At 40.2% G+C, this 25,017-nt stretch overlaps 1 protein-coding gene across 1 annotated transcript in view; it reads right to left on the bottom strand.

Annotated features, from left to right (window-relative positions):
- Positions 1–1,671: 1,671 nt before the first annotated feature.
- MYOM1 (myomesin 1) overlaps positions 1,672–25,017 on the bottom strand; it is a 68,595-nt gene continuing 45,249 nt past the window's right edge. The window contains exons 23-38 of the mRNA XM_058024656.1: positions 21,942–22,098; positions 20,904–21,010; positions 20,734–20,778; positions 17,038–17,174; positions 16,071–16,215; positions 15,437–15,496; positions 15,118–15,185; positions 14,440–14,553; positions 13,794–13,881; positions 13,044–13,082; positions 12,845–12,950; positions 10,839–11,002; positions 9,263–9,299; positions 8,925–8,947; positions 7,319–7,374; positions 1,672–2,647 (exon numbers count right to left, since the gene is read on the bottom strand). Of these exons, the coding sequence (XP_057880639.1) occupies positions 2,375–2,647; positions 7,319–7,374; positions 8,925–8,947; positions 9,263–9,299; positions 10,839–11,002; positions 12,845–12,950; positions 13,044–13,082; positions 13,794–13,881; positions 14,440–14,553; positions 15,118–15,185; positions 15,437–15,496; positions 16,071–16,215; positions 17,038–17,174; positions 20,734–20,778; positions 20,904–21,010; positions 21,942–22,098 (1,619 nt within the window). The 3' untranslated portion in view covers positions 1,672–2,374. The remainder of the gene's footprint in view (positions 2,648–7,318; positions 7,375–8,924; positions 8,948–9,262; positions 9,300–10,838; positions 11,003–12,844; positions 12,951–13,043; positions 13,083–13,793; positions 13,882–14,439; positions 14,554–15,117; positions 15,186–15,436; positions 15,497–16,070; positions 16,216–17,037; positions 17,175–20,733; positions 20,779–20,903; positions 21,011–21,941; positions 22,099–25,017) is intronic.

The raw sequence follows: 25,017 nt of genomic DNA, 5'->3' as shown, positions 1-25,017 counted from the left end.
ATTTTCTACCCTTCCAATAAATGAGACAAAAAATGGTCACTTATAACTCCAACTTTACCATTCAATATGGACAAAAAATGGGGAGAGAATAATTGATTAATCCCAAGTAGTGGCTAAACACTCAGGGTTTTCTAAAAGACTTAGGCATTTAGGATCCCTGAATCAGCAAGGCCTTATTTTTGGTGAAATATCAAACATCTAGCTGCTGAATTGAGTCTCACTTTGGAAAATAACACCATCTGTGTATGTATACATGCTTACAAAGTCTTTCCTTTGCATCCAGAAATTTAGAAGTATTTATTATGACTTTTAAATCTTCCATCAGCCAGGTTAGTCAAGGTGACAACTTGCAGTGGAAGTAGAAAAGGTGGTTTGAAAATATTGATTTAAATCTCTTTCACTTAGGCCTAACCTGGTAATTCATACTTTGCATCTGTTGTTGATTAAGAGCATCTGTACTGTAAACTTGATTGATTGTGACCTATGAAATATTGATTGGCACAGACAATTAACTCCGTAACAATTTAACAATTTTTTCATTAGAACAGAAGACTCCAACAGTGAAGGCACTCTTACCTTTCTTTCCCCCTTCCTTCTGTTTGCTTGCTGACATTGCTTTTTTCTTTTTAGATACAGTTTTATTATTTTGATTGTGTCCTTGGGCTGTGTCAGTCTGTCCTGACACAGGCATCACAATCACCTGAAGCAAAGCAAGAACAAAACGTGCACAAGCGAGACATGGATGCATCACAGATTCAGCCTGAAATCCCCATAACTGAATCCCTGGAACTGATCCCTTTTGAAGCAACTTATTACTCTAACTTTCAGGGACACATACATCTGCCAAAGCAAAGTAAAGTAGAATCCAGCCTATTACCTGACTCGTTTGTATTCCCTGGCTGTTCTGACAAAAGAGGGGGGGCAGGAGAACAGATTTTTAAAAGTAAAGTAGTAGAAATAAACTCTTGTCAAAATGCAATCGTTATTAAAAATAATTCTGAGTAACAAAAAAATAATAACTGAGTAATCAGTTATTGCAAAGAGTAGGTCATATTCTTGTTTGCACTCTGGAGGATGGAAGCACTGTGACTGTTGTTTGTGTGTTGTATGTCGTGGGACAAAGATGGAGTGACCTGCATATCATCCTTGAATTGGCTTCATGTCCTACTAAGCAAAATTGTAACGTAATTTTGCATTAGTCCTTCAAACTCAGGAAGCTGCTCTATCTCAAATTATAGATCTTATCATGATTATATCTGGAAATTTAAAAATTAATCCTTGTTACTGTTTTGCTGCTTTACTCAGCTGCTGTGACTAGATAATCTGAACTTTTTTTGGTAACAGATATTGATTTTTCTATCTAACAAAATACTTACATATCACCCTTAAATCACAATTCATGCCCAGGTGCATTGAAAAGCACAGGACTACTCCTGTGACAGGATTTGCAAAAATACCTTGTTGACTTAAGGTGTGAAGCAGTGAAGGTCTGGACAGAGAGGTGTGAAGAGATGCCATGGTGGTTTTGTTGCAAACAGCAGAGTGAAGATTAACAGGGATCTAAAGGGAAGCTGGAGGTAATTACAGTGGTGAAAGCATTAAGACACTAACATACTGTGCACAACTACATGAACTGTGACTAATAAAACAAGACACAGTGAAACAAGCTTGTGATTGAAGGAAAGAAGTGAAATCAGTTTATTTGTGAACATAGAGCAGAGTTCATACACTTTTACAGACACACACACACACACAGTATTATTATCCTGGCCTCCTAAGCCTTATTTTCATTTATGTTACAGTACTGTTACCCTGTTTGGGCAGATTAAACAATATTTAGGGCTGTAAATGACACTCATATTAAGGCCTCACTAAATTAACACAGCAATACAAAGGGGCCTTAACACAGACAAAAGCCAGCACTCATTTCTCTGTGATCTAACACGTTCCATTTATGCTGCTTTACCAAAGCTGGAACAAATCCTAACTCTGCTCAAGTTCACCCCGATCTTTTTGATCTTTCCATCTACCTCATTAGTTGCTTCCACTGAAACAATTCTTGACCCTTTCCTTCCAGATGCTCCAGGAAGAGGATGAAATGGTGAGCGTGTGTTTACAGACAGCATGCACTTGGCCTTGCTTAAAATGCTGCAATTAGTTTCTGTGAAGTTAGCATTAAGAAAACATTCAGGAAAGGCCCTGTTTTCCCTGGCATAAGTAAGTGTATTAGAAGCAAATGTGAAGTGAATGGAAAAATCCAAGGCTGCCTGCTAAAGCAGAAAGCCATTTACACACATGGATTATATCAACCTAACATCCAGAATCTCCTCTGTACTTCTCTCTTCTAGACTTAAATTCACGCTTTCATTTTGTCCTACTGCTTTTTCTCTTGCTCAGACTCTCTCTCCTCCTCAGGGATGTACACACTTACAGTGACGTCGCTGGTCTCTGTGCCGTACTTGTTCTTCACCACAATGCTGTACTTCCCAGAGTCTTGTGTGGACACAGTAGAAATGGAAAAGCTGACATTTTTTCCAGATTCAAACCTCAGGATGCAATTGGCATCTGATACAAATGACTTTTCATTCTTCAGCCATGAGACCTCTGGGGTGGGATCTCCCCAGACGGTGCAAGAAAGATTGAGTGCCTACAGAAAAAGTACAAAGGAATTATGAATCAGTAAATATTTGCTGTGTTTTTTGATGCCTGACTCTCCAAATATTCCAGCTTCCTATTTAGCATCCTGCTTTTAGTAAAGGGATTCACACTATCATCAGTAATCAATAATTTATGTCACTCTTCTCTATCATAAAGAAGGAACTCAGTTAATTCAAGAATGCCATTAAAACCTTTCAATATTTTATGGACCTTCTTCTCGACTCTCATAATCATTAGTAGGGGTTTCTCCATGCATATTTTTTAATATAAAATTGGATATTATCTGCATTTTTGTGTTAGACATGAAATGAGATTTTAATGAACTGTCAGATGATTTTGTTCACATTAAACTCACCACATATATATATATATATATATATATATCTCCCATAAGTAAAGAAAGTGTGGCTGCCTTTATAGATAACTAAGAACAAAGTGGCTCTGAAATATTTTGTTTAATTTGGGATCCTTTTAAACTGTGCCCTGACAGCTCTTCTAACAGACTTGAAGTGTTTTATGCACTTCTGTAAAACTATTTTTAACTGAAATCAAGTCAGGCTTTACTCATTCTTTAGTGTTCATGTAAGTATTTCCCTTGGATGTTATTACTGTTCCTAAGGACTGAATTCAGTCCCATCAGCCTGTAGGAAGTATCTTCACTGTTGGAGAATCATCTTGTTGAGGAGGTCACTGGCAGCTTCTTGTACCTTCAGCAGGCTGCTGAGTCTCTTGGGCACACTCTGTACAGGCCTCCCTTTTTTCTTGTCAGCTAATTCATTTTTGGGAGATATTGATACATGTAAAGGATCTCCTTCTCCAGTCACAGTGCTATGGCAGTCTTCTCAAAAATATTTGCAAAAGTGAGTATAATGTAGAGACTCAAATGTGAAAAAAGTTCACGTGACAATTCAGTGGTAATAGGCCTTTCTCTGGAGCTTTTTTTAGGAAGGAATTTATTTTTATATATGCCATTTAAAAGGGAATGTAACTGGACTGGAAATTGAAGAACTTTTACTGCAAAGAAAAGTCTTCAGTGCTTCATTAGGAATGGACCAAGTGATAATTAAGGAGTAGACAAGATTTCACTTGACTGGAATCAAGTATCTCTTCCAACCTTCCCTCCAATTCATTGCTTCTTATCCAGTAGTGTGATAGTGGAAGATGGGACAGAAGAGAAATGCCTAGAAGGCTGTTGAAATGAATGGAAAAATTGACACCTCTATGAAAGTGAGAGGTATTGATACTTCTGAGAACAAAAAAAAAAAAAACCAAACCAAACAAAACAAAACAAAAAAAATCAACAACAAAAAAATCCCTATGTGCCCAACCTGAGAACCATGAGAACCAAAATGAGAGCAAAATGGAAGGGAAAGTCTTTCTTCTATCAGCAACATGTAATTCTTGGTACTGAAGGAGGGCAGGTTCCAAGTGAGAGGTGGTTATGGCAAGGTGGAAATGGCCTCTATCTGATTTCCTGCAGCACCTACAGCTGATGACCACGTGGGGCTGTTGACTCCCTTCTCTTGTAGCCCACTGGTGTGAATGTGGTTTTGGTTGCCATATCGGTCCATCTTTTTAAAAAACAAGTGGGAAATGAGGTTTTATGTTTCCCCCTTTTCCTTATCACTCTGTTACAAACATGCCCTCAGCCTGGCAATGCATATGGACCCCTTCAGGTGCTCAATATTTCATTATTGTCTTCTGATTCTCAGGCAAGCAAGAGCTGAGCACCGAGTGGCTCCAGCTGCCACTCCACCACAGTGCTAGTGAGCTGATGTCCATGTCCACACAGCTCCATTAGTGGCATCATTCAAAGCTGGGGTGTTTGAAGTGCTGTCATACTCCACAATTCAAAGAGATTCAAGCAGCAGTGATGATTCTTTTCTTCTTCTAAATCATTCCTTAAAATAGCTGCATTTTCCTTAACCTCACATCACTAGCTCCTGTTTGATATGAGTGATTCTCTTAATGTTCCCAGCTCCTTCTGTTTATTTTCCAGCTACTAATGTGCAGAGATGTGTCTTATAATTCACTATATATAGATGGTGAGATCTTGGTTTTCTGGAAGGTAATTCTATACCCAAGGAGAAACAATTGCTCACTGTGACTGCACCTATCTGTTTCAGATTTCTGCTCTTTGGGCAAGAGATTGTCTTTGCTCATGTAGATATTTATTACTCACTGAACCCCTTGATTTTAATACTGTGTTCAACCTGATATAATTTTGTTTTAAAAAGTGTCTCTCATACTCCTGGGCCCAGGGCACTGAGGCATGTCCACTTGAAGAAACCAGCAGCTGCAAGTCCAGAGCCTTTGTGCCCCTCACTAACTCTTCTGCCTTTTACTGCAGGTTATCATGAGTGGGGTAGTAGAGGTGGCAGAGAGAAGTGTATGTGTGTTTCTTTGTAATTGAATCTTCTTTCACATTAGCACAGCGTCACAGTTGTGGATGGTTTGGGGAGTGGATTGAAGCAGCTCAGTTAAGGAAATCTGCTCCCTACCTCCAGCCTATCTGTGAGGATCTACACCCCTGGCAGAAGGGTAGAAAGAAGAGTGAGTTGGTGGGAAGAAGGATGTTACATGTTGCTTGTATGTCTGAAAGTGCCTCTCAGAATCCTAAGCCTCTTCACTCATTTGCAGGCCTTCATTAAAACAGCCACTTAGGTTAAGTTGCCTGGCTGGACACAAAACTTAGGCTAGCATTCTCTGTCAGGTCAGATTCCTCCCTAATGTGAGCTGACACTTAGCCTTTTCCAATTATACCACACTGCTGAGGAGCATTTATGTCTATCAGTGGAAGCCTCTTAGGCCATCTGGAATGCTATTTGATTAACACTTGGTAAACACTGGTTCATTCCCTCTCACCCATACCCTTCAGCTCACATGTAAAAAGCTAATAAATGGCATCACAGTCACAATGTTAAGTTTAAATTTGAGATATGCATGTGCTTGGAAGTTCAGTCTCATGATACTAATCTGTTCATATAAGTCTGTGGTTGTGGTGGCACTAGACTTCACAATCAAAGCTTGCCAGACCTCTGCTACCTCACTGGCTGTTTTACAAAATCCTCAATGATTGTGCAATTTGCATGAGTTACACAACAGAGAATTGCATTCTTCTCTCTCCAGCATATATGCAAACAACAGCTAGATGAGCCAATACCACCCAAACCAGCTCTGTTTTCCCGATCACTCTCTGTCCTTCTCAAAACGATCCTCTGCTGAATCAAGAAACGTAAGGTCAAGGATATTTGTCTCGAGTTCTGGGAGTATTTCAGCCATGTATTCAAACGTTACAAATGTCCTTGCTGTCAAGGACAACATGTGTCTGGGTAAGATTTTGCAACTCATTTTTACAAACTCCTTTTATAAACACTGCACATTTTGTGTCAGTGAACTCATACACAATTTCATATCAACACTCTTTTGTCTGAAAGGTTAAAACTGGTAAAGGTTTACACCCAAGTTTACACCCTGCCAAAGCATCATGAGAATCTCGCCTCCAAGCACTGATTAGCTGAGAATCTGCTAATTCATTCTGTTCCTTTGTGTCTTCTATCTACAGTTACAATGTTCACAGGAGTGCTTTTCACTTTACAGCATTTCTCAAACTGCTATATCTGTTAAAGAATTTTATTTTGTAATGTCAACATATTTGATTTTCCCAGAACTGCTGCAGTGTACTATCTTGTTGGCTATATCTCATGTTGTTAAGCGGTTCAGAATAAGATTTTAGATTCTTAACACTTCTGCTGAGCTTGTAATCAAATTCTTTTAACCCAGTTGACCTACTGACAGATAAAGCCAGAAATACCAGAGAGCTGCCTTACTGTCATTGTCACATTACAGGTTTTCAGTGACATTCACATGCCCGCTTTCACTGTTTGAACACACTGTGAAGAGGAACTGGCTGGTGGCAGAGCAGCAGGAAGTGAAGAGCAGGCACTTCTTGGTCTCAGGACTATTAAACAGCAAGCTGTAGAAGCAGTGTGCTGGGAAAAAGTTGTGAGACTGAGAACTCAGTTTCTGGGTCATCTGTTCTGTGCTCGAGCATCAATGTTCCTCTGGGAGTGCCTTACCATAATCTTTCAGCTGAACTCTCCTAATATAATCCAGTATAACACCAGTGACTTATTTTGACTTCCCTCTCTTTTACCCTGAGGAAACAGAGAATTTTTTCTCCTATTGGCTAGATGAGAATTGAGTTATTTTGGTTTACTACTTTTACACCATTTAAAACCCAGCCTCTACAGGTGGCCAGCCTCTACTGGCCACATTGCAAAGAACTTAACTGTAGAAGGCATAGAATGACTGGCTTCCATGTGAAAAAAAGAGTTAAACTTTCCTGATACAGGGAAAAAAAAAATCTAACTGTGAAACCTGTGCGTGAATTTTTAAAGAGCTGGTTATATAAGGAGTTTTAGTCCCAACTCACATTGTCATCTCACTTTTATCTATTTCTTAAGAAAAGACACTGCCCTGAATACATAAACCCATCTGTGCAAGTCCATTGAATTATGTACAGAAGGCAGGGGATGAATAAATAATGTAGCAGATTTTAAAGATGGCATCTCAAAAAGAAAAGGTGAATGTATTGCCATCATTGAAAGGCATTCAAGCTGTTGGGATGTTGTGTAAAGCTTCAGTTAATTTACTGTACCTTGCCCTCCTGGATGGTGACAACATCGGGCAAACCTCCAAGTACCCGTGCACGATCTGGAAATAAAGAAGATTAATTTTCTTTAGTGTCTCCAAATCAACTGTGTGCCGAATCCTGTTTCTCTTCTCATTCTTTCCTTTTGTCTTATTTATGTACAACTTGTCTCTGATATCTGTGCTAGCAGAGAACTATCCAGCATTTTTAGCACACCATTTGGACTTTAAAATATGTTGAATTCACAGCAAAAGATGTGTTAATAGTTGGTGTCAATCACTTACACAGACAAATTAAAGTACACGTGCAGTGTCCTGCAGACTTTGATATCAATTGAGTTTTAATTCTGAGTGCACAAAAATGATTTACACTCTTGAGATCTGGTGCTCAAAATATTTACTGCAGTAAACTAAAAACGTTGGGTATCCAAAGGGAAATTAATGACACCTGGTAAAATGCTGGAGATTGGCTTTTAATCTAGATACAATGACAGATTTCAGTCTCAGTGTCAAAAATGAAGTTCCACCACTTGTGTGTAGCTGTGTGTAAATGAGACTGGTACCTGACTGAACTAGCTTTAAACTCAAGAGTCCCACAGCAGTGTTAGACAAATACAAATAAGCCAATCACATGCAGGCTTCAGTGCACTTCTCCTGGAATACGGATTTTGTTCGTTATGTGTCTGGGTGGAGCCTGGCGGAGGAAGGAAATGACTGTACAGAATGTTCTCCTCTGATGTGCTCTGTAAAAGATGTGCTCTGGAGCCCAGAGATAACAGCCTTAGGGGAGCAGGAAAGGCACTGTGCTGCGACAGTCAACAGTGCCTTGTGGGCAGCCCAGGGGCAGGAATGAAAGGGCAGGGCAATCTCTGACCCCTTTGGGGGGGGTCACTGTTCCTATCCAAGCCCTGCTCTATCTCTCTATGCATTTTTCTCAAATAACTTTTCAAATGCCAGTTCTGCCCTCATTTTTATGCAGGTCTGAAAGTAATTTGAAATTAATTTGAACAGTTCACTTTTCCATGGCTTCTTCCGTAAGTAGGGAGGATAATGAGTTTAATAATTCAAGTTGAAGGCTAATAACTTACTCCCTAAGTAGTTAATACATACTTCTGTTTTAGTTGCTCTGTTAGAATTGACACACAGGCAAAAGTGTGAGGAGATTCTAAGCAATTCAAAAGCTACTGTTGCTTTCTTACCCATTTCTGTATGTAATGCAGAGCCATTTGACATTTTAGAGCATTCAAAACTAGCCAAATTATTTCCTCAATCTTTGAAAACAAAGAGACTTTTGTGCAGAGAATATGCATGAGAGATCCTAGCAATAAAGTTTATTTTTAGAGAAGGCTAACTGATACTGAGAACAGGAGCTTGGATGAGAAAAATCAACCTAAGCCATAAGAATGATATGATTAGCTGCAAAGTGCACCAATGTTAAATCCACAGAGGGTCACTTACTTCTCCTTGGTGTAAGGACAAACTCGTTTTAGGATGAGCACATGCTTATAAACATGCCTACATGCCCTCTCTTTCCCAACACACAACCTTCCCAGAGAGGACGACAAGCTTCATAAACAGTTTCTTGCAATCATTGTCAAAGAAGGCCGACTTACTTTTCTCTGCAATCGCAGCTTGCCTGGAGTTGAAAGAAACAAAGGGAAAGTCCAATTTCAGTTAAGGTTTACTTAGAATGATAGAAAAATAGATTATCTTTTTAACTGCTTTTAATCCATTAAGGAAAATCTCTCTCATAGCTTGGCAATAGAGCTTTTTCTTTGCTACCTGACTGTTATATAAGAGTTGCACCAAAGAAGTCACATGCCAAACCCCTACGGGCTTCTGTATGACTAGGACTTGTTTCATAAGATAAAGTTATCTCCAGCACAAAACAAACAAATACTGTTATTATTTTATGGCTGCCATTACTGCATTTAGATGGCATAATACTTACTTTAATCTCTGGAACTCAGCAAAGGCTTCATCGAAGGCTTTGTAAAGAGGAAAAAAGTACATTTAGAGAGAAATAATCTCACAGGTTGAAACTTAAAATTAATAAAGAAATTTAAAATGTAGATGTAATAAATTTAAAATGTAAAATTTAAAATGCATGCATGTGTACTGTACAAACACTAAAATGCTGAATGGATTGACCGATAAAGGCCATCTGGTATATGGCAGCTATTATATGTACATATGAATGCATAAACACACTTTTTTCTTCTGGAAGTCAAGCTTTAGGACAGAGAGCAAGAAAGTAGTAGCTGAAGTAATTTCTCAGAAGAGAGAAAGAAATGCACAATGCATCACCTAAATGAGGGATTATGGCAGTGACCCTCCAAACTTTTTATATTGTACATCCCTATATAAAATTATTTTGAGCATGCACTCCCTATATATAAATTTATTTATAGATTATGTAGATGTATACAAGTGAAGTACACTGGGTCATCTTGCACACACACTTCAGAGACCACTGGGTTATGGAATACAAGAGAGATGATTTTCCAAGGATTTTTCACATCTGCTTGAAGCATCACACTGATGGCTATGAGCAAAGAGAACAACAAATTGTTGTCTCCCTTGAAAATTCAGGCTAAGCTGCCATCATGGGGGAGGCCAACCTCTCCTGCTTTGACAGGGAAGAAGAAATGTCTTTTCCTAGAAAGTGGAGTAGAGTACAGAAGGAGCAGCATGGAGATGATTAAAACGTTATCACCATTACACAGAGCTTGCAAACAAAAAGTGAAGCTTTAGGGATGGGAACAGCTGGGAATGGAAAGAGCAGTTTGGAAGGAGTTAATCTGTTCTCTAGGATCTGAGAGGTCTCTCAGAGTAAAAGCTTCCAACAGTCAATCCAAATTTTTCCCCTAACAGTCCTTCCTCATGCTGATGAGAGGTCTTGGCATCTCTGAAGAATGAGGAGTTTTATTACACCCATCAAAGAAATAGGGTAGGAAAGTATCAGAACAAACTCGTCCCTCACTTCCTCCTGGAAATATTCCTTGGAAGAGAGACACACAGAAGGCATTCAGTGCTACAATTCATATTTAAAACTGCCAATCAATGCCAGCAACACAAGGGATTTTGTAAAATAGCTCTGAAACTGGGCTGGCATCTCAGTAGGCAGACTGTAAGTGGGTATTTGGATTAGGAAAAAGCGGTTTTTATTTTATTACTTGAGAGCACAGGTTGGGGAAAACAAATGGTGTGGTCTGGGGAGAACAAATCGCATAATCACTGAGTAAGCCGAGTTGGAAGGAACCCACAAGGATCATCAAGTCCAACTCCCAGTCCCACACAGCACCATCCCCTAGAGCTACATTGTGTGCCTGAGAGTATTGTCCAAAAATGCTTCTTAACTCTGTCAGGCTTGTTGACACAGTCCCTACAAAAAATGCCAGACTGGTGGGTGCACACACAGACCCCAAAGGGTGACAGGTCTGTGGCAAGATGCTGCTGTAGATGCTGCCACACTGCCTCAGCACACTGCCCACACGGGGATGATGTTAGCAGAGGGGATGGCCTACCTTGGCCAGAAAGATCCACTGTCTTTGTGTGCGTTGTGCTGCCATCAAAGAGTTCCATTATGTATCTGCCTTTGTCCTGGGGAGTCGGCTCATTGATCTGCAACCAGATCTGCTCCCCGGTGACACCAGTCCTCATCCGGTCCGTGAACTTAATCTGGGTATCACTGAAAGCACAAAACAATGTTACCTTTTGGTTTTACTGCAGGATAAAAAGGGTTTGCTCGTGTTGAGCCACTGAGCACACCTGGAGTTACTAAATGATTTCCAAGACGCTATGGTATGCCACCTTATTCTGCAACCTTGAAGTCAAACCCTTGCTACAGTTGTGAGCTAGAATCGGTGTGACAGCCTTTCCCTGTTCAAGGTCCAGCTGTCCTCAGAGCTTGCAGAAGAATTATGCATCTCAGTCTGCAACCTGAGCCATAGAAAAGCTGTACAAGTCTAAAAACCAGATCTCTGAAGGGTAGCCCAGGCATCCAGAAATGTTGCTGTTCTCTTATTAGCATTTATTTCTGCTTGGGCAAAACAAAAGTATATAGGGCTGTATCTACAAAAAATAAAAAACCAACCCACTTTTGTCAGAAATGGTGTTTGTCCAGCTGGAATGATTTCTGATGCTCTACTATGTTTGGAATTTAAACACATTTTGACATAAGCATATCTTCTTCCATTAAAAGAACAGAAAACAAAAGAAAAAACAAACCCAACACCCCCCTCCCTCACCCCCCAAAATCAATTTCTTAGCTTTCTAGCTAAGCAGTTAATTTCCCTGGATGAGTCAAAAGATATTTGCCAAATAAGCTACTCATTTCCTTGTTATCTTTAAACTGATAACTTTGAATGCACTGGAGGGAAAAAAAATTTTCTAGATTAATTTGACATGCTTCAAGATGAAACAAGTTTCTAAAAATGAAATGGAGAAAAGAGAGAAAGAGAGAGGGGGGAAAAGCCCCCACAATACTTCATATTCTCTTGCACTTATTTGAAATACTTGGGACTTTGGATGATACAAGGTCAGAATGAGTGCCAAGAAACAAGAAGGCCTCCAATGACTTTCATTTCTCTGACAGGGTGCTGGTTAACATCAGTGTCAATAATTACAGCAAGCCTGGTACAGCACATCCTGGGTGTTCTGTGCCTCATTTACATGAGTTTTATTGAGAGATCAGTAATTCAGATTCCATCATACAGACTAACAACTACCATGTCCACAGGAAGTGAAACAGCAAGAATAGTAATAATAGATTTGAAGTGATCTAATTGTTTACTTCTCTTATTTACTCCTCTGGGTTTTCCAGTGCAAGCTGTTTGTGCTGGCTGAGAACTCAAAGCTGTCTCATAGATTTGGATGTGCAACGCCCATTAATTTTATGAGAAGCTGGGCATTCAAATTCTTTTTTGAAATCTCAGTTCTTCTGTCTGTCTTGGTTACATTTGTAGTGCCTGCAGGAGGGGCTGTCTGGATTTTACTGCCCCAGGCACATGCTGGAATTTGCTTTGCCTCCTAAAAATGAAGCCATGCATTAAGAGGATATGCCTGCTTGTCCCAGTTCCACTGAATTGTGGCTTCTAGACAAGCAGACCTCCAGGGCAGGTATCTCTGAACCCGTGCTGGCCTCTTTTGAAGCCTGATGGTCTCTTGGGCTATATTTGCACCACTCCATAAAACTGAGTCAGGGAAGGATGCAGCTCCCACTGGGGAGGTGGGAAGTGCTCTGAAGCAGCACCATCCTGCTGGCATCCCGTGGCATGGGACTGTCTTTCATGAGAGAAACAACAGGAGGGTCTGGAACCACCACACCTGACTCTCATACTGATTACATCCACAGGAATATGAATACATTCATATTCCTGTGAATGTAATTGACTGAAACAAACTCATATGAAATAAGGACTCATGAGAGAGAAGGGGAAACCTGGGCCTCATCTCTCTTGCAAATCCAGGTTCTTTCTGGATCTATGAAACCAAAATTGCACCGGGTTTTGCAAAGCCCTTGTGTACTTACTTGTGCACCCAGCCTACTCTCAAATCTTCTACACAATAAGTAACATAGGAGTACAGTCTGATACCCTCAGCTGTGCTCTGGATTTTCAGGTCTGTTGCAGATAAAGCTGAAAGAAGAGCACATGGTTTTATGCAGCCATACAGCCATTCATTGAGTGCCACAATGAGTCATTCATTTGAAAAAAGAATTAAGTGCTTACCAATCCTTCTGCATACTTCATTCATCAGATCTGCAAAAGCTGTGGAAATAAAATCCAGAGACTAAGACTCTGTGTCTGCAGTTCAAGCACAGTCAACAGTAAGGACAAGTACTGGCTCTGAAATATTCTCCCAGAAGGTTTGAAAAACCAGTCTTTCAAAAAGCTACCTTTTCAAGCACATTAGAAATCTGAGTAATGCAGAAATGTAGCCTGTTATTTTACAGTTTCCAGGCTTTATTTAAGTGCAGTCTTGATGAATACTGCTGCAGCTGAACAAGACGATGTTTTATGGTTTTTTTTTGTAAATGATGCTGTTCAGCTGGAATGCTAACCCATTTATATACATTCTAATGGATAGGAGTGGAATGTTAAGAACATAGTAATCACAGTAAGTGGAAAGGCCTTTTTGCATGTATGCAATTGACAAAATATAATAAAAATATTTTTAAATTATCTAGTTATGTAACTTTTTCCATACTTGTAGGTTTATTGATAGCCCCCTGAGGAAATCTGTTGTAATTTTGCTTAGTGGTAATCACTGTATGCTCCCAAAATTATACAGAATCCAGATGCAATAAGCTGTATTCAAATGTTATTTGAACTGAAAAATCTCAGTTTTTCTAATCAGATGATTTTGTATGCATGAGGAACAAAGCCACAGGAAGGCAACATGTGCAGATGCCTGTATTACCCTGAACCCACTTCAGCCCTGGTATCTGCTGGTGTGGCTGAGCACAGCCAGACTCTGACCTGTGTCCTTGAGCTTCAGCTCACTGGAGTCCTTTCCTCTGTCGTCCTTCAGAATGACTTCATATGTGCCAGCATCTTTCTTAGAAAACTGCAATATTGTAATGATAAAACCCGTTTTCAGAACAGGTACTGTAGAAAAATATAGATTTTACTTGTGAACCCAGCTGATATCCTGTCCCTGTCCCCAGCAGGTACCCGGTGCCTGAGGCTGTCCCCATGCCCTCCAGCTGCCCTCCTCCTGCCTGGGGTGCTGGGATGGGCTTTGGCAGGAGGTCCTGGTGTGCAGGACCTTGTCCTGCCCCAGATCTGCTGCAAGGCTGGGTATGAACCAGACCCCTCTGGTGACTCTGAAAGCCTGAGTGACAAGCACTTTCCAAATGCTATTCAGAATGGAAATGTGGTCTCAATCTGTTGCTAAATTGACATGCAAAGGAAGTGACAAGCTTATTATCTCTTCTGTCATCATTTCCTGAAAATCTGAACAAGCAGTTACAGACAGACATTTGCTTTAGTGAAAACACAGACGCCTTGTGAGCTTTTCCATTTTTAAAACCCACTTCCTTTTTCAATTGTTCTGCTGGAGTACCAGATTAGATCATATAACTCATGTGAACTCAACTGAAGGCTAGTGAAGACAGTCACTCACCTCTGATATCAGCAGAGTACACACCCCATCCTTGAAGTCATGTTCTTCATCTACCATTATCTCCCTGTCATCTTTGTACCACACAATGTGTGTTTCCTTCTTAATATTAGCCACCTAAAATGGATGAAAACCACACTGCAATTATTCACTTCACCTGAGCAGGGGAGCTCAGTGTTGTAATTTGCGTTAGCTTGTTCCATGGGTTAGTGTGTTCAGGTCTCTCACAGAAGAACAGCAAGATTTACAACCTGATAGCAGTGAGTTACTGCAGGCCTCCATTTCAAAATGTAGGAGGCAAGAGAGAAAACAACAGGGATGCAAACAGAGAGAAAAGGAGACCAGGGAATGAGTTGATCCTGCCCAGGGAATTTCAACGTGCATAAACAGGCCAAAAATGAATTAGTCCCTGGATTTACAAAGACTCGTCATTCCTTTTCAGCTGCCTTTCTTTGAGTGAGTGGCTGATGGACCTGAAGAAAGAAATTCAATCTATTTTCCAACATATTTTGTTACATGCAATGAGCAGGATTAACCTTCAGAGGCTCTGTCACTGTCCAACATGCAGCTGGGAGTACAAAAGCAAAGGGCATCTCTGTAGTCCCTTCCCAACATCTAGGTAGTGGTAGGCCAGTGTGGTGTACTCTGAATATTGTACTCAGGGTTTTCCTTTCCCCTTACCTTACATTTCAACATCACATTACACTCATCAGTAACTTCCCATCCCAGTTTATCCACGAAATGAGGACCTGTTTGAAATTACAGGAATGTTTTTAAAGGTCTCATCAATGGTATTCATAATGCAAAATGAAAGACAGATGTGATTTACTTGACAAGAATTCCGTTATATTTTAATGTGGTTTTATTTTTCCTATTTCTGCTTCAGAAGTACCCACGTAGCACAACAAAACCCATGTATTTCAAATGAACATATATAACCATAAACAAACTCTCAACAGGCTAACACATATGTGATACTTATAAGTATTTGTATTATCACCTTGTTTCCTGTGCCACTCTTTCCTCTGGAAATCTGCTTCATCCTGTAGCTTCTTGAATACTAGGAATTAAAACCAGTAAGAAATACAAGGTTAAACTTCATGTGCCATTTGTACAATGCTGAATGTCACTGTAACAGTTCAGTCTAACCCTCTCCCTTGGATGTCAGTGAGAAGCTGGCCATAGGATAAGGTTTTCACTGGACATTCCAGAGTGTCAGAAGCTGATTATGGCTAACTCAACTTCCCCAGCTGCTTGCAGTCATCAGGAGTTTTATGTGTCCTGCCTGATGATGTGCAATCCCCAATCATACAGCTGCTGGGAGGAAGGCAAATGAGAGGCAGCAGAGTCAGCAGCTGCTTGAGCTCTAACAGGTGCAGCTGCTTGTTCCCAGCTGAATGGGCTTTTTATATGGGAAATGTTCATTCCACCCATAGGAAAGCAAACCACAACATACTGCAGTATTTTACATTTCTGTAACAATTCCTGTTTCTCCCATCACTTTAAAAATTTCAGGTCACACACATGCTCTGTCCTGTAGGAGGCAGGCAAAATTGTGACATAAAAAACTGAAAGATCTGTTGGTGTTGAAAACAGTGAAAAGCCAGCTCGCTGCATAATACAGATCAGCCTACCATCACCAATGAGGACCAGACTAGATTGATTGGTTGCTTTTCCATCCTGCAGCTGGAACGTGTAAGTGCCTTCATCCTTCTCCTCAAGCTTGTCCATAATCATTTCAACAAGGCCAGTATTCTTGTCCACCTTCATTTTGTATTTCTGCAGGAGTGGAAAGTAAAGCAACAATTAATACATGTCAGAGACAGAAAATATTTGTGAAGTGTTATAATGGTCTCTTTAGGAGAAACTTTGTTTTCTTTATTTGGATTCCCACTTCTTCAGGTTCCCATTTGTACAGATCACCATCCTATTCTAGACTCACTGTCTCTAGCTCCAGCTCCAAATGTACAACCAAATAAATAAATCTGTTTATTTACTGATGCTGTACAAGCACGTGTCATGCCTGTTGCACAGTGAGTACTATAATCTTTTTCATTAGAAAGGTTTAGATTTGCATCTCTTCAGAATAATGCTTTCTTTGAGGGTGATTGTACAAGGTTGTGTCTGGAATGCTCCATCTCTGCCTCTATCTGATATCAGTGTTGCAACAAAATCATGCCACGTCCCATCTTTGGGTGTAACAAGTTCTGCAGCTGGAAACAAACACTTGGGAATTTTTCTGTGATGTAATAAATTCCTTCAAACCACAAAGACAGGTGAGAATAAGAGCATTCTAGGGCTATAGATGAAGGAGGAGTCTGTGCAATTGCAGTGATTCCTTGAAATCACAGTTAATAGAACAAGTGGTATTCACAAAAGTGGCAGGAAGGCATATAACTTCCCTTTACAAAATGCATCCAGTAGAATTCATCTGGACCTCAGAACTATGGATAAAATCTTTCTAATCATGCTTTCCATGACATATGCTATTTCTCATGAAAATTCATCAGAGTGGAACACTAGTTGGAAGTATACTAGAGACACTAATCCTCATTGATACTCATGAAAATGCAAACACATGTAAGCAGTGAAAAGCCTTACCTCTCCATTGAAAATCTCCTTATCATTAAACACAAAATTGGCCTTTGCATTGCCAGACAGTTTTTCAGCTTGCAGCCAGAATCTCACTTCTCCTTTTTCCAAGATTTCCACTGCCAACTCAGAGATAAGTGGGACAGCTACAAAGAAGAAAGAAAGGAATGATGCCTATTTTGCCTGTGCCCCAACAACTATTGTCTGCAACAACCAGAAAGCCACTTAGTCCTCCCATGCTCAAATACTGTATGCAAGGTAACTAGCTCATAACAGCTCTTCACATAGACAGAATGCCTCTCCACCCACATGTACCTAGAATGACAGATGAGATTTAGGCTTTTGATCCTTCAATCACAAGGTCTGACCAAACAAAAAGTGTTCAAGATTTGATTTATGTTCCATTCTAAAACAAGGCTATTTCAAATGCAAGCTGCAAGTATCTGTGCAGCATTATGTGAGTCTGTATGCTGCAGAGCCATATTTAATGAGTTGTCTAATAATATTACTGTAAGACAGTGAACTGACTCAGAGGGGAAAAAAACAAAACAAAACACAAACAAATCTCCAAGCACAAAGCCAGATCAGAAAGTCAGCTGCTGAGCTGTAGGTTGGGAGATTTTTGAAAACACTCTGATCCTTTCCTGAGTGGAACCTCCATCTCCAGAATTCACCAAATATCCCAACACATCCTCAGTCTCCCCAGTACATTTTGGTTTTTTATGAGTAACTGAAGCCCCCACATATAAACGAAGTGTGTCAACAGGGAAAAAAATGTAAAAATCATGTACTATACCATAGGTAACTCTCTTTTAGTTAGTTAGTTCCTGTTAGTAACAGTCCTCAGCTTGCTTTCACTTTAACTGTTCTTTAAGACACCATAATCAGCAACATTAAGCATGAGGAGTTAGACTCTGACATTGGAGCATTTTGCTCATCTCACTGACTTCTGTCATGTTATCTGTCTTGGTGGATGTGCAGATTCTCAGTAGAAATCGCACTCTCAGCATTATGTGTGCTGCTGCGTGTGAACTCTCCCCCAGGCTCCACTTTCTCAGTAGTGTAAAGTCTGTGTTGCTAGGGTGTAGCAGCTGAGGACAGTGCACAAACACGTTGCAGAACACATGATGATACAGTCATCATGTGTGTGAAGGCACTCCTCCCAGGGCAGGCTGGTTTCTGGCTCAGTGTATGCAGAGGCTCAGCTGCAGCAGGACAGGACTGGGACCAAAGCAAGCCTGGTTTCTCTCATCCTGCTATTTGCTCCGTTCTAAATGACTGGGGTGCCTTCTGGAGCACAGCTGCCGCCCCACCCCACTGCCAAACAGACTTGGGGGGTGAGGACCCCTCAGCTCTTCCTTTGTCACACTCACTCCTTCTCCCTCCTACACCCACACCCACGTGTGTGCTCTCAGTGCCTGAGTGGCACAGGGTCTGCCTCTGATAAAAACAAAGCTCCTGGGAGGTGAGGCAACAATCCCCAGCCAACAGAGAATTATGGAAAAGGCACATGCTTAACCAGAGAGGGAACGGTCTGGAAGGGCAGCATTGCCATGAGGGAGTGGGGCAAAGACAACAGCATGGAAGTGTGTCCCTGCTCTGCAAACGGTCCATGTGAGCCTTCCTCACCCAGCACATCACTGTGTGTGTAAGAAACAGAAGGAATCTGAGGGCTTGCATAATTTCTTAAAACAAAGCAACTGAAATGCTGAAGGAAGCAAGTGGGAGTGTGAATAGACTTCAGGCTGCACTGCTTTTGTATCACTGTCAGCTCTACAGAAATTTTAAACCCCCACTTGGCTTGCCTGTTATTAACTAAGAATATCTTAGTCTAACATGGAAGAGAGAAAAGTATCTCGGCAGCTGTTAAATAAATGGCAGAAAGGATGCAAAAGGATTCTTTTTTGGAGAAAAGTCTGATCACTTCTCAGCCTAATGGAACTGGACAAATTTGCCTTAAAGTCTGCCATGAGCAGAAGTCTTATTTAAAATATTTCCATAAGCACTGATGGCTATTTTAGGCATTTTCCAGTGGTTTTACATCCTATTTGTATAGCATTACAAATTACTGGCAGCACTTGACAGGCAGCCCTTGGGCAATTGCTAAATGGAGGAGTTGGAAGAGTTTCTTTTTGCCTTGTACCAACACACTGTCGTACCCATACGTGGCTGTGCTCAGTAAGGCTCTTATTCAAGCAATCCATTTTCCCATGGAGTTACTGGCTGCATGTGTATCTAAGCAGAAGTTCCATTAATTGCTGCTCAGAACACAAGCAGCTGAATCTCAAACCCTGGTTGTAATATATATTTTCCTTAAAGTGTGCACAAGGGCCCAGAGTGGCCAAAGCATATGAGACAAGTTTCCTCCTTAAGGATACTTTCTGCAGTGATCTCCCTTTTCTGCCCGTGCCTTCTGGGAGCTCATGCACAGATATATCTGTGCTGTTACCTGACACAGTGCAAAAAACATGATCTGATCTGTGTCCTGAGGCAATATTTTGTGACACTGGCAGTGAACACAACGCATGGAAGTGTCCTCAAGAAGGGAAGGGTCAGGGCAATTAAGGTCATGAGACAGCAGCAAGGTTTTGTGATGACCGACTTTTAGTGTGAAAATATAATTAGGAGAAGATAATTGGGAGGAGCAGGAGTAAACAAGGGTTTGGTTGGGCTGTCATTAAGCTATCAAAAGGTGATACAGTATGTTGAGAAGAGTAGAGCCAATGAGAAAAAGATGAAGAAGGAAATGAGAGAGATGATGTAGGCAAAAAGGCCATTTCTGTAGCCAAGGATTGGCTGGGCTGAGAGGTGCAATGTGGGCTGAGTTGGAGGAAGTGCCAGCAGTGCATGCACTAAGCTGAAGATTTTAAAATGCAGGCAAGAGTTTTAGTGCCTGGAATGAATAAGAAGAGAATATAGTGGAAGATGAGACCAGGTTTAGGTCTCATCTTGTTGTGTGCTTTAAGATTCATTATGTAATCCAGTATTATTTCTCTCCCCTTTATTCAAGTAATATTCCAATATAAATAACCAAATTGTGCTATTACCAGGGTATCATAAATGTCTGTGGAAATGACAAAAATATCATCCCAAGTGTAGAAAGCATGTTCAAATTTTGTCAAATGTTCCAGGAAAGAGGGAGAGAATGAATTTCAGCAGGAAAATTCTGTATATATAGATCGTTACAGCTGAATTTACTACACTTGCCAAATTTGTTAACCTTAAATTTAACTTATGTTAACTTCGGTTGGAGTAAAATTAGAGAATCTTTCAAATTCTGGTTTTCAAATCAGGTCAAGCATGCTGAATAAGTACTAAAGCCTGTTCTGCAGAAGAAGCAAAGCCAGTATGAGAGTTATTTTCCAGCTGTTATACAGACTTATTTTATAGACCAATAGCCTGCAATAGTTTGGGAAGAACATCAATAATATACAAATGTACTGAAAGAGGGAGAGAAAAAAAAGAATCTTAAATTTTTCAATCCAAATCCACTTTCACTTGAAATTACTATAGTGGCCTCCTTACCTGATGGTGGCAGGAGGTTTGTAACCATAGACTCACAGAATGGTTTGGGTTGGAAGGGACCTCCAAAGGTCAGCTTGTCCAAGCCCCCTGCTATGAGCAGGGACATCCTGAACTAGATCAGGCTTGTGATACCCCACTGCATGTAAAGCTCTCCCCTACAGACATGACTGATTCACTTACTTGGGAACTGCCGTTCATGGCTCAGAGCAAGCAGGCGTTTCATTTCTGCAAAAGACATAAAAAAGGAGTAATATGAGGTGTGTGCATGCCTTTTGGATCTGAGAGACACAGCAGCAGGGAATAACAGATGTGAAAGCAAACTAGGCATGTTTAGTAGGCATTGTTTCTACCTTCCTCATCAATTGTGTAGCTTGATGAAACTCCATCAGTGTCTGTGACAATGCAAGAGTAAATTCCCAAATCATCTTCTCCAAGATTCTTAAAGGAAAGTTTTGACCTATAAGGGAAAAAAAACCCCATTATGATGAAAAGGTGAAATCCATTTGAACCAAAGTCGTCCTTTCTGTCTATATTACCAGATATGAATAGCCTTGTGTTAGCTTTTGCTCTGACTGAACAGACAAATCTTTGGCTCTGTCAGCTATAAATCAGAGTAAGCCCTACCATGTGTGGTACAAATAGTGATGGCACCAAAAGAAAAAAGGCATGTTGACAAGGCTTTTATGACCCTGGAAGGATACTGTAGATACAGGTTGACTCAGATTCCATATGGCAGCACCATGACTGTGGTGGGCCACTGTTTCTTTCAAAATGGCCTCTAGGAGAGCACACAGGCCCTTTGTGGGCTGAACTTGTGCATCCTCCTTGTTATATATAAGTTACCAAATCAGGCCATGGTGATGCTGACATAAGAAAGCCTTGCTTACTGCAGCAGTTCCAAAGATTGCAGCTGCGTTACAGGGCAAAAGCATTTTTAAGAAGCCAGATAATTTTATTATTTGGGGATTTTAAATAATAGGAATAGCAATAGTAGTAGAAATAGTAATAATAATAATAATAATAATAATAATAATAATAATAATAATAATAATAATAATAATAATAATAATAATAATAATAATAATAATAATAATAATAATAATATCTGCCTTGACTGACAGGTTATAAGGTGACAGGGTTCAGATTTTATTTCCCTGTGCCTAAACATCACCAAAGTGCCTACAGAGTAGGTCTGACTCATTCAATGCAAGCTACAGTTTCCAAATGGTCTGGGTATGGATTTCCTGGAGAACAGCATTCTCAGGAAGTAACCATCAAGTAACAGAGGCAGTTCTAACTCTTCCTGAGGTCATACATTAAAAGGATGGATTTCTGTGACCCTCTAGATCTCTCAAATACAAGACTATTGCTACCCCGGAGGGTCTTACTTTCCGCCTTTGGTATCGATGTTCAGTCGAGAATCATCCTCAATTGGTTCATAATTCTTGGACCAAATGAACTTAGAGTCTGGAGACATCTGATCACATTCAAAGTTCAAGGAAATCACTCCATTGTCATCTACATCCACCACCACTTCCTTGGTTCCTTAAAGAGCAGAACAAGGCAATTCCAGTTTCTCAGAGAATTCAGCAAACAAATTTCTGTAGATATCATTCAGAGAATGAATTAAGCAGATCCTTGCCATTTTCTCAGCTGGAACATAAATTGCTGCACTCATTGATATCCCTGGTCTTTGATTTACAAGAACAGCTCTTTTTCTAATCCACAGGTTAAAACACATCATAAATCCTCTGATTTACTTGTGTGAATCTAAGCATACACAAGAGTTGCAGTATTTGCCATGAAAAAGCCTGAAAGGGGTAAAGAAATCAAGACTCTAAATCCACTAAATATCTGAGCTATTAAATAGCAATGTTTTCCATGGTAAGCAGTGATTAGAGTTTTCATTATGCAGCATGGATTTCCTATTCTCTAATAGGGTAAGTGCTATACAGGGAGTAACATGCAAATGTGAGCATTTGAAGAGGTGAAGAAGAGGAAGCGGTAAGTTGTCCCAGCAGCACACATTTGTGACTGAGGCCCATTTTTGGTGACACTGGCTTCGCTCAGGGAGGTTGGTTTAATTGCTGTGCTTGGCACCCAGCCCTGCTGCCGTCTGCACCATTAATCCTGGGCCCACAAAGGGAGTGAATATTTGCAATTAGCTGCTTAAGTCACCCACCCAGTCTTGCCAGAGCCTTCAGTCATTGAGCTGGATAGGGTGACCCAGTTTGTACTTTGAAAGGCCTTGGGGGTGAATCCTGGGTCAGCAACCTGAAGGCATCTCAATTCTGCTCCCTCACACCCCAGGGGAGCTGAGGGAATTTCATCTGGGATTTGGGCAACCCAGTGAACTTGTCATCTGTGGCATTAATGTTCATTTCAACAACTTGTCTGAGAATGTCAGGGAGAGCATGTGCACTGAGAGGGGCTGGAGGACATCCAGCCTTCTTTTCTGAATAGCTCTGAGCTGGATCTCGCATCTGAATAGGGCACTCATGTCCTGTTACTCGGGCTAAGACAATTCTGGGCTGCCCAGAATACTAATGACACACTTTCTCCACAAAGTATTGTACTTCAAAGACAAGAGCCTTATTCCTGACACTGAGATTGAATGCTTTATTTTCAGCATAATTCTTAGTGACCCTCAAGCATAGTAGGAGATTTCTGTGTTTCATCATCCCAAAACTATACATGTCTTTTCCAGCACTGCAAGCAGCTCCTGTCATGGCAATCAAAGCTGTGTACTCACAGCTTTCTTAGTCTTCACCCTTTGCCATAAGCATTTAATGAAAGATGAGATTAATATTCCCATTTTGGTACTGTTATGTACCAGCCCTTGCAGCTGTGAAGTACATTAAGTACCAATATGTGATAAATGAAGTCTGAGACCTACAAATATTTTACTAGGCAACAGTATATTTGCAATTTTTTGTTACAATTTAATTTATTATATGCAAAATTCATCACTTGAAATTTCATTAGTGTTTAGCTTCTTCTAGGTCATTTGCCCATGAATCTTTTGATGGCACTTTATGTGACATGGAAAGAATTACAGCCATAAGGGTAATTTGAACAATAGAATCTTTCACATTTGTTTCAAAGCATTTTCATTGTGGTAACAATGTATAGCATTTATTTTCAGAAGTGATGATGGAATTTACCTCTAATATTTCTTTAGGTAAAAAAAAAAATAAACATGTCTAAATTACTGACTATATTTGAAGAACTCACTCCACCTATCCTGCAAAGTGGAGCCAAAGAAGCAGCCATAGTACTAGCAGTCCTGATTTCCCTCCTCTAGAGAGCTTGGTGGTTTCAACATATCATCCAGAGCTTCTCTTAGAGTCACAGTAAGAAATAAAATACTTACATGCCATATCACATCTCCATTTATCTAAGCATTTTGTTGCATTGAAAGGAAAGAAATAACAGAACATAAAGCCGACATCTTCCAGACACGAGAGGTAATGGCATCCTTTTGAATACAGCCAGTCAGAGAACTTGAATGGGACAGTTTCCTCATTTTCTGAGGTTCAGGCCCTTCTCAAGTGGCCGATCCAAGCTCATAATCTAATTTTGCTTTTTATCAAGATAAACAAGGACTAAGGGCAGCAATACAAGAGTTGCAATCTGCTCTTAGATTTTCCTTGTTTCCTGTGAGATCCACATATGCTGAAGTGCTTTTGTCAAAAGCCAAAATTACAGATCAAAAGTAGTCTGGATTGGTATTTGTTTACATGGTTGGGATTCCTAATTTAATTTTAGATGGAAACTGTACAAATTAAACATGGTTTTCAATGAAAAGAAAGTGGATGCAAAGTATTGAATAATTATATTTACACATTTCTTTGGATAAAGACAGCTGGCACCTTTTGTATGAAAGCAGGTATTTTCATTCAGGATATTATTTGCTTGCATTATTTGATTAGAAATCTCAGCTGTCTTGTAATTTTATACATTCACCAAAAGTAGCATTCCAGCAGGAACTTTCTAGAGAGACCTGACAATATTATATGTCTCCATCCAAGATGGTAATAGAGGCATGATTCATAGTGCAGCACCAAAATATTTGTGGTAATTTTAAAAAAATTGTGTGATTTTTCTCGACATTTTTGTGGTTAGAGTGAGAAAAGGTGGAAGCCTGCTCAGGAGGCTGTTTTATGAAATAATTGTTTTAAATAAGTTTTTGTCTTTTCTTAATACCTCTAAGAAGCTTAGTTTGGTGGATTCTGTATCAGCAGATCTCAGCTCAAAATATGGGTCAAGTAGATTTGTACACATAAGTAATTTTCAGTTTCCCTGAGTGTTCACTGGGCTAAATCCTCACTTTCTGGTGATCCCTCAGACATCATACCTATGAACTCTCCTTCTCTAATGGTGAGATCTGCAAACCAAATGTTCTGCTCAAGTTCACATCTTTTGAGTGAACAATACAATTTTTTTGGCCTTTTTGGTCATCTT

This window comes from Melospiza georgiana, chromosome 1, assembly GCF_028018845.1.
Source record: "Melospiza georgiana isolate bMelGeo1 chromosome 1, bMelGeo1.pri, whole genome shotgun sequence".
Taxonomy (NCBI): Eukaryota; Metazoa; Chordata; class Aves; order Passeriformes; family Passerellidae; genus Melospiza; species Melospiza georgiana.
The sequence above is the reverse complement of the archived record's forward strand: the minus strand, read 5'-3'. Positions and strand labels throughout refer to the sequence as shown.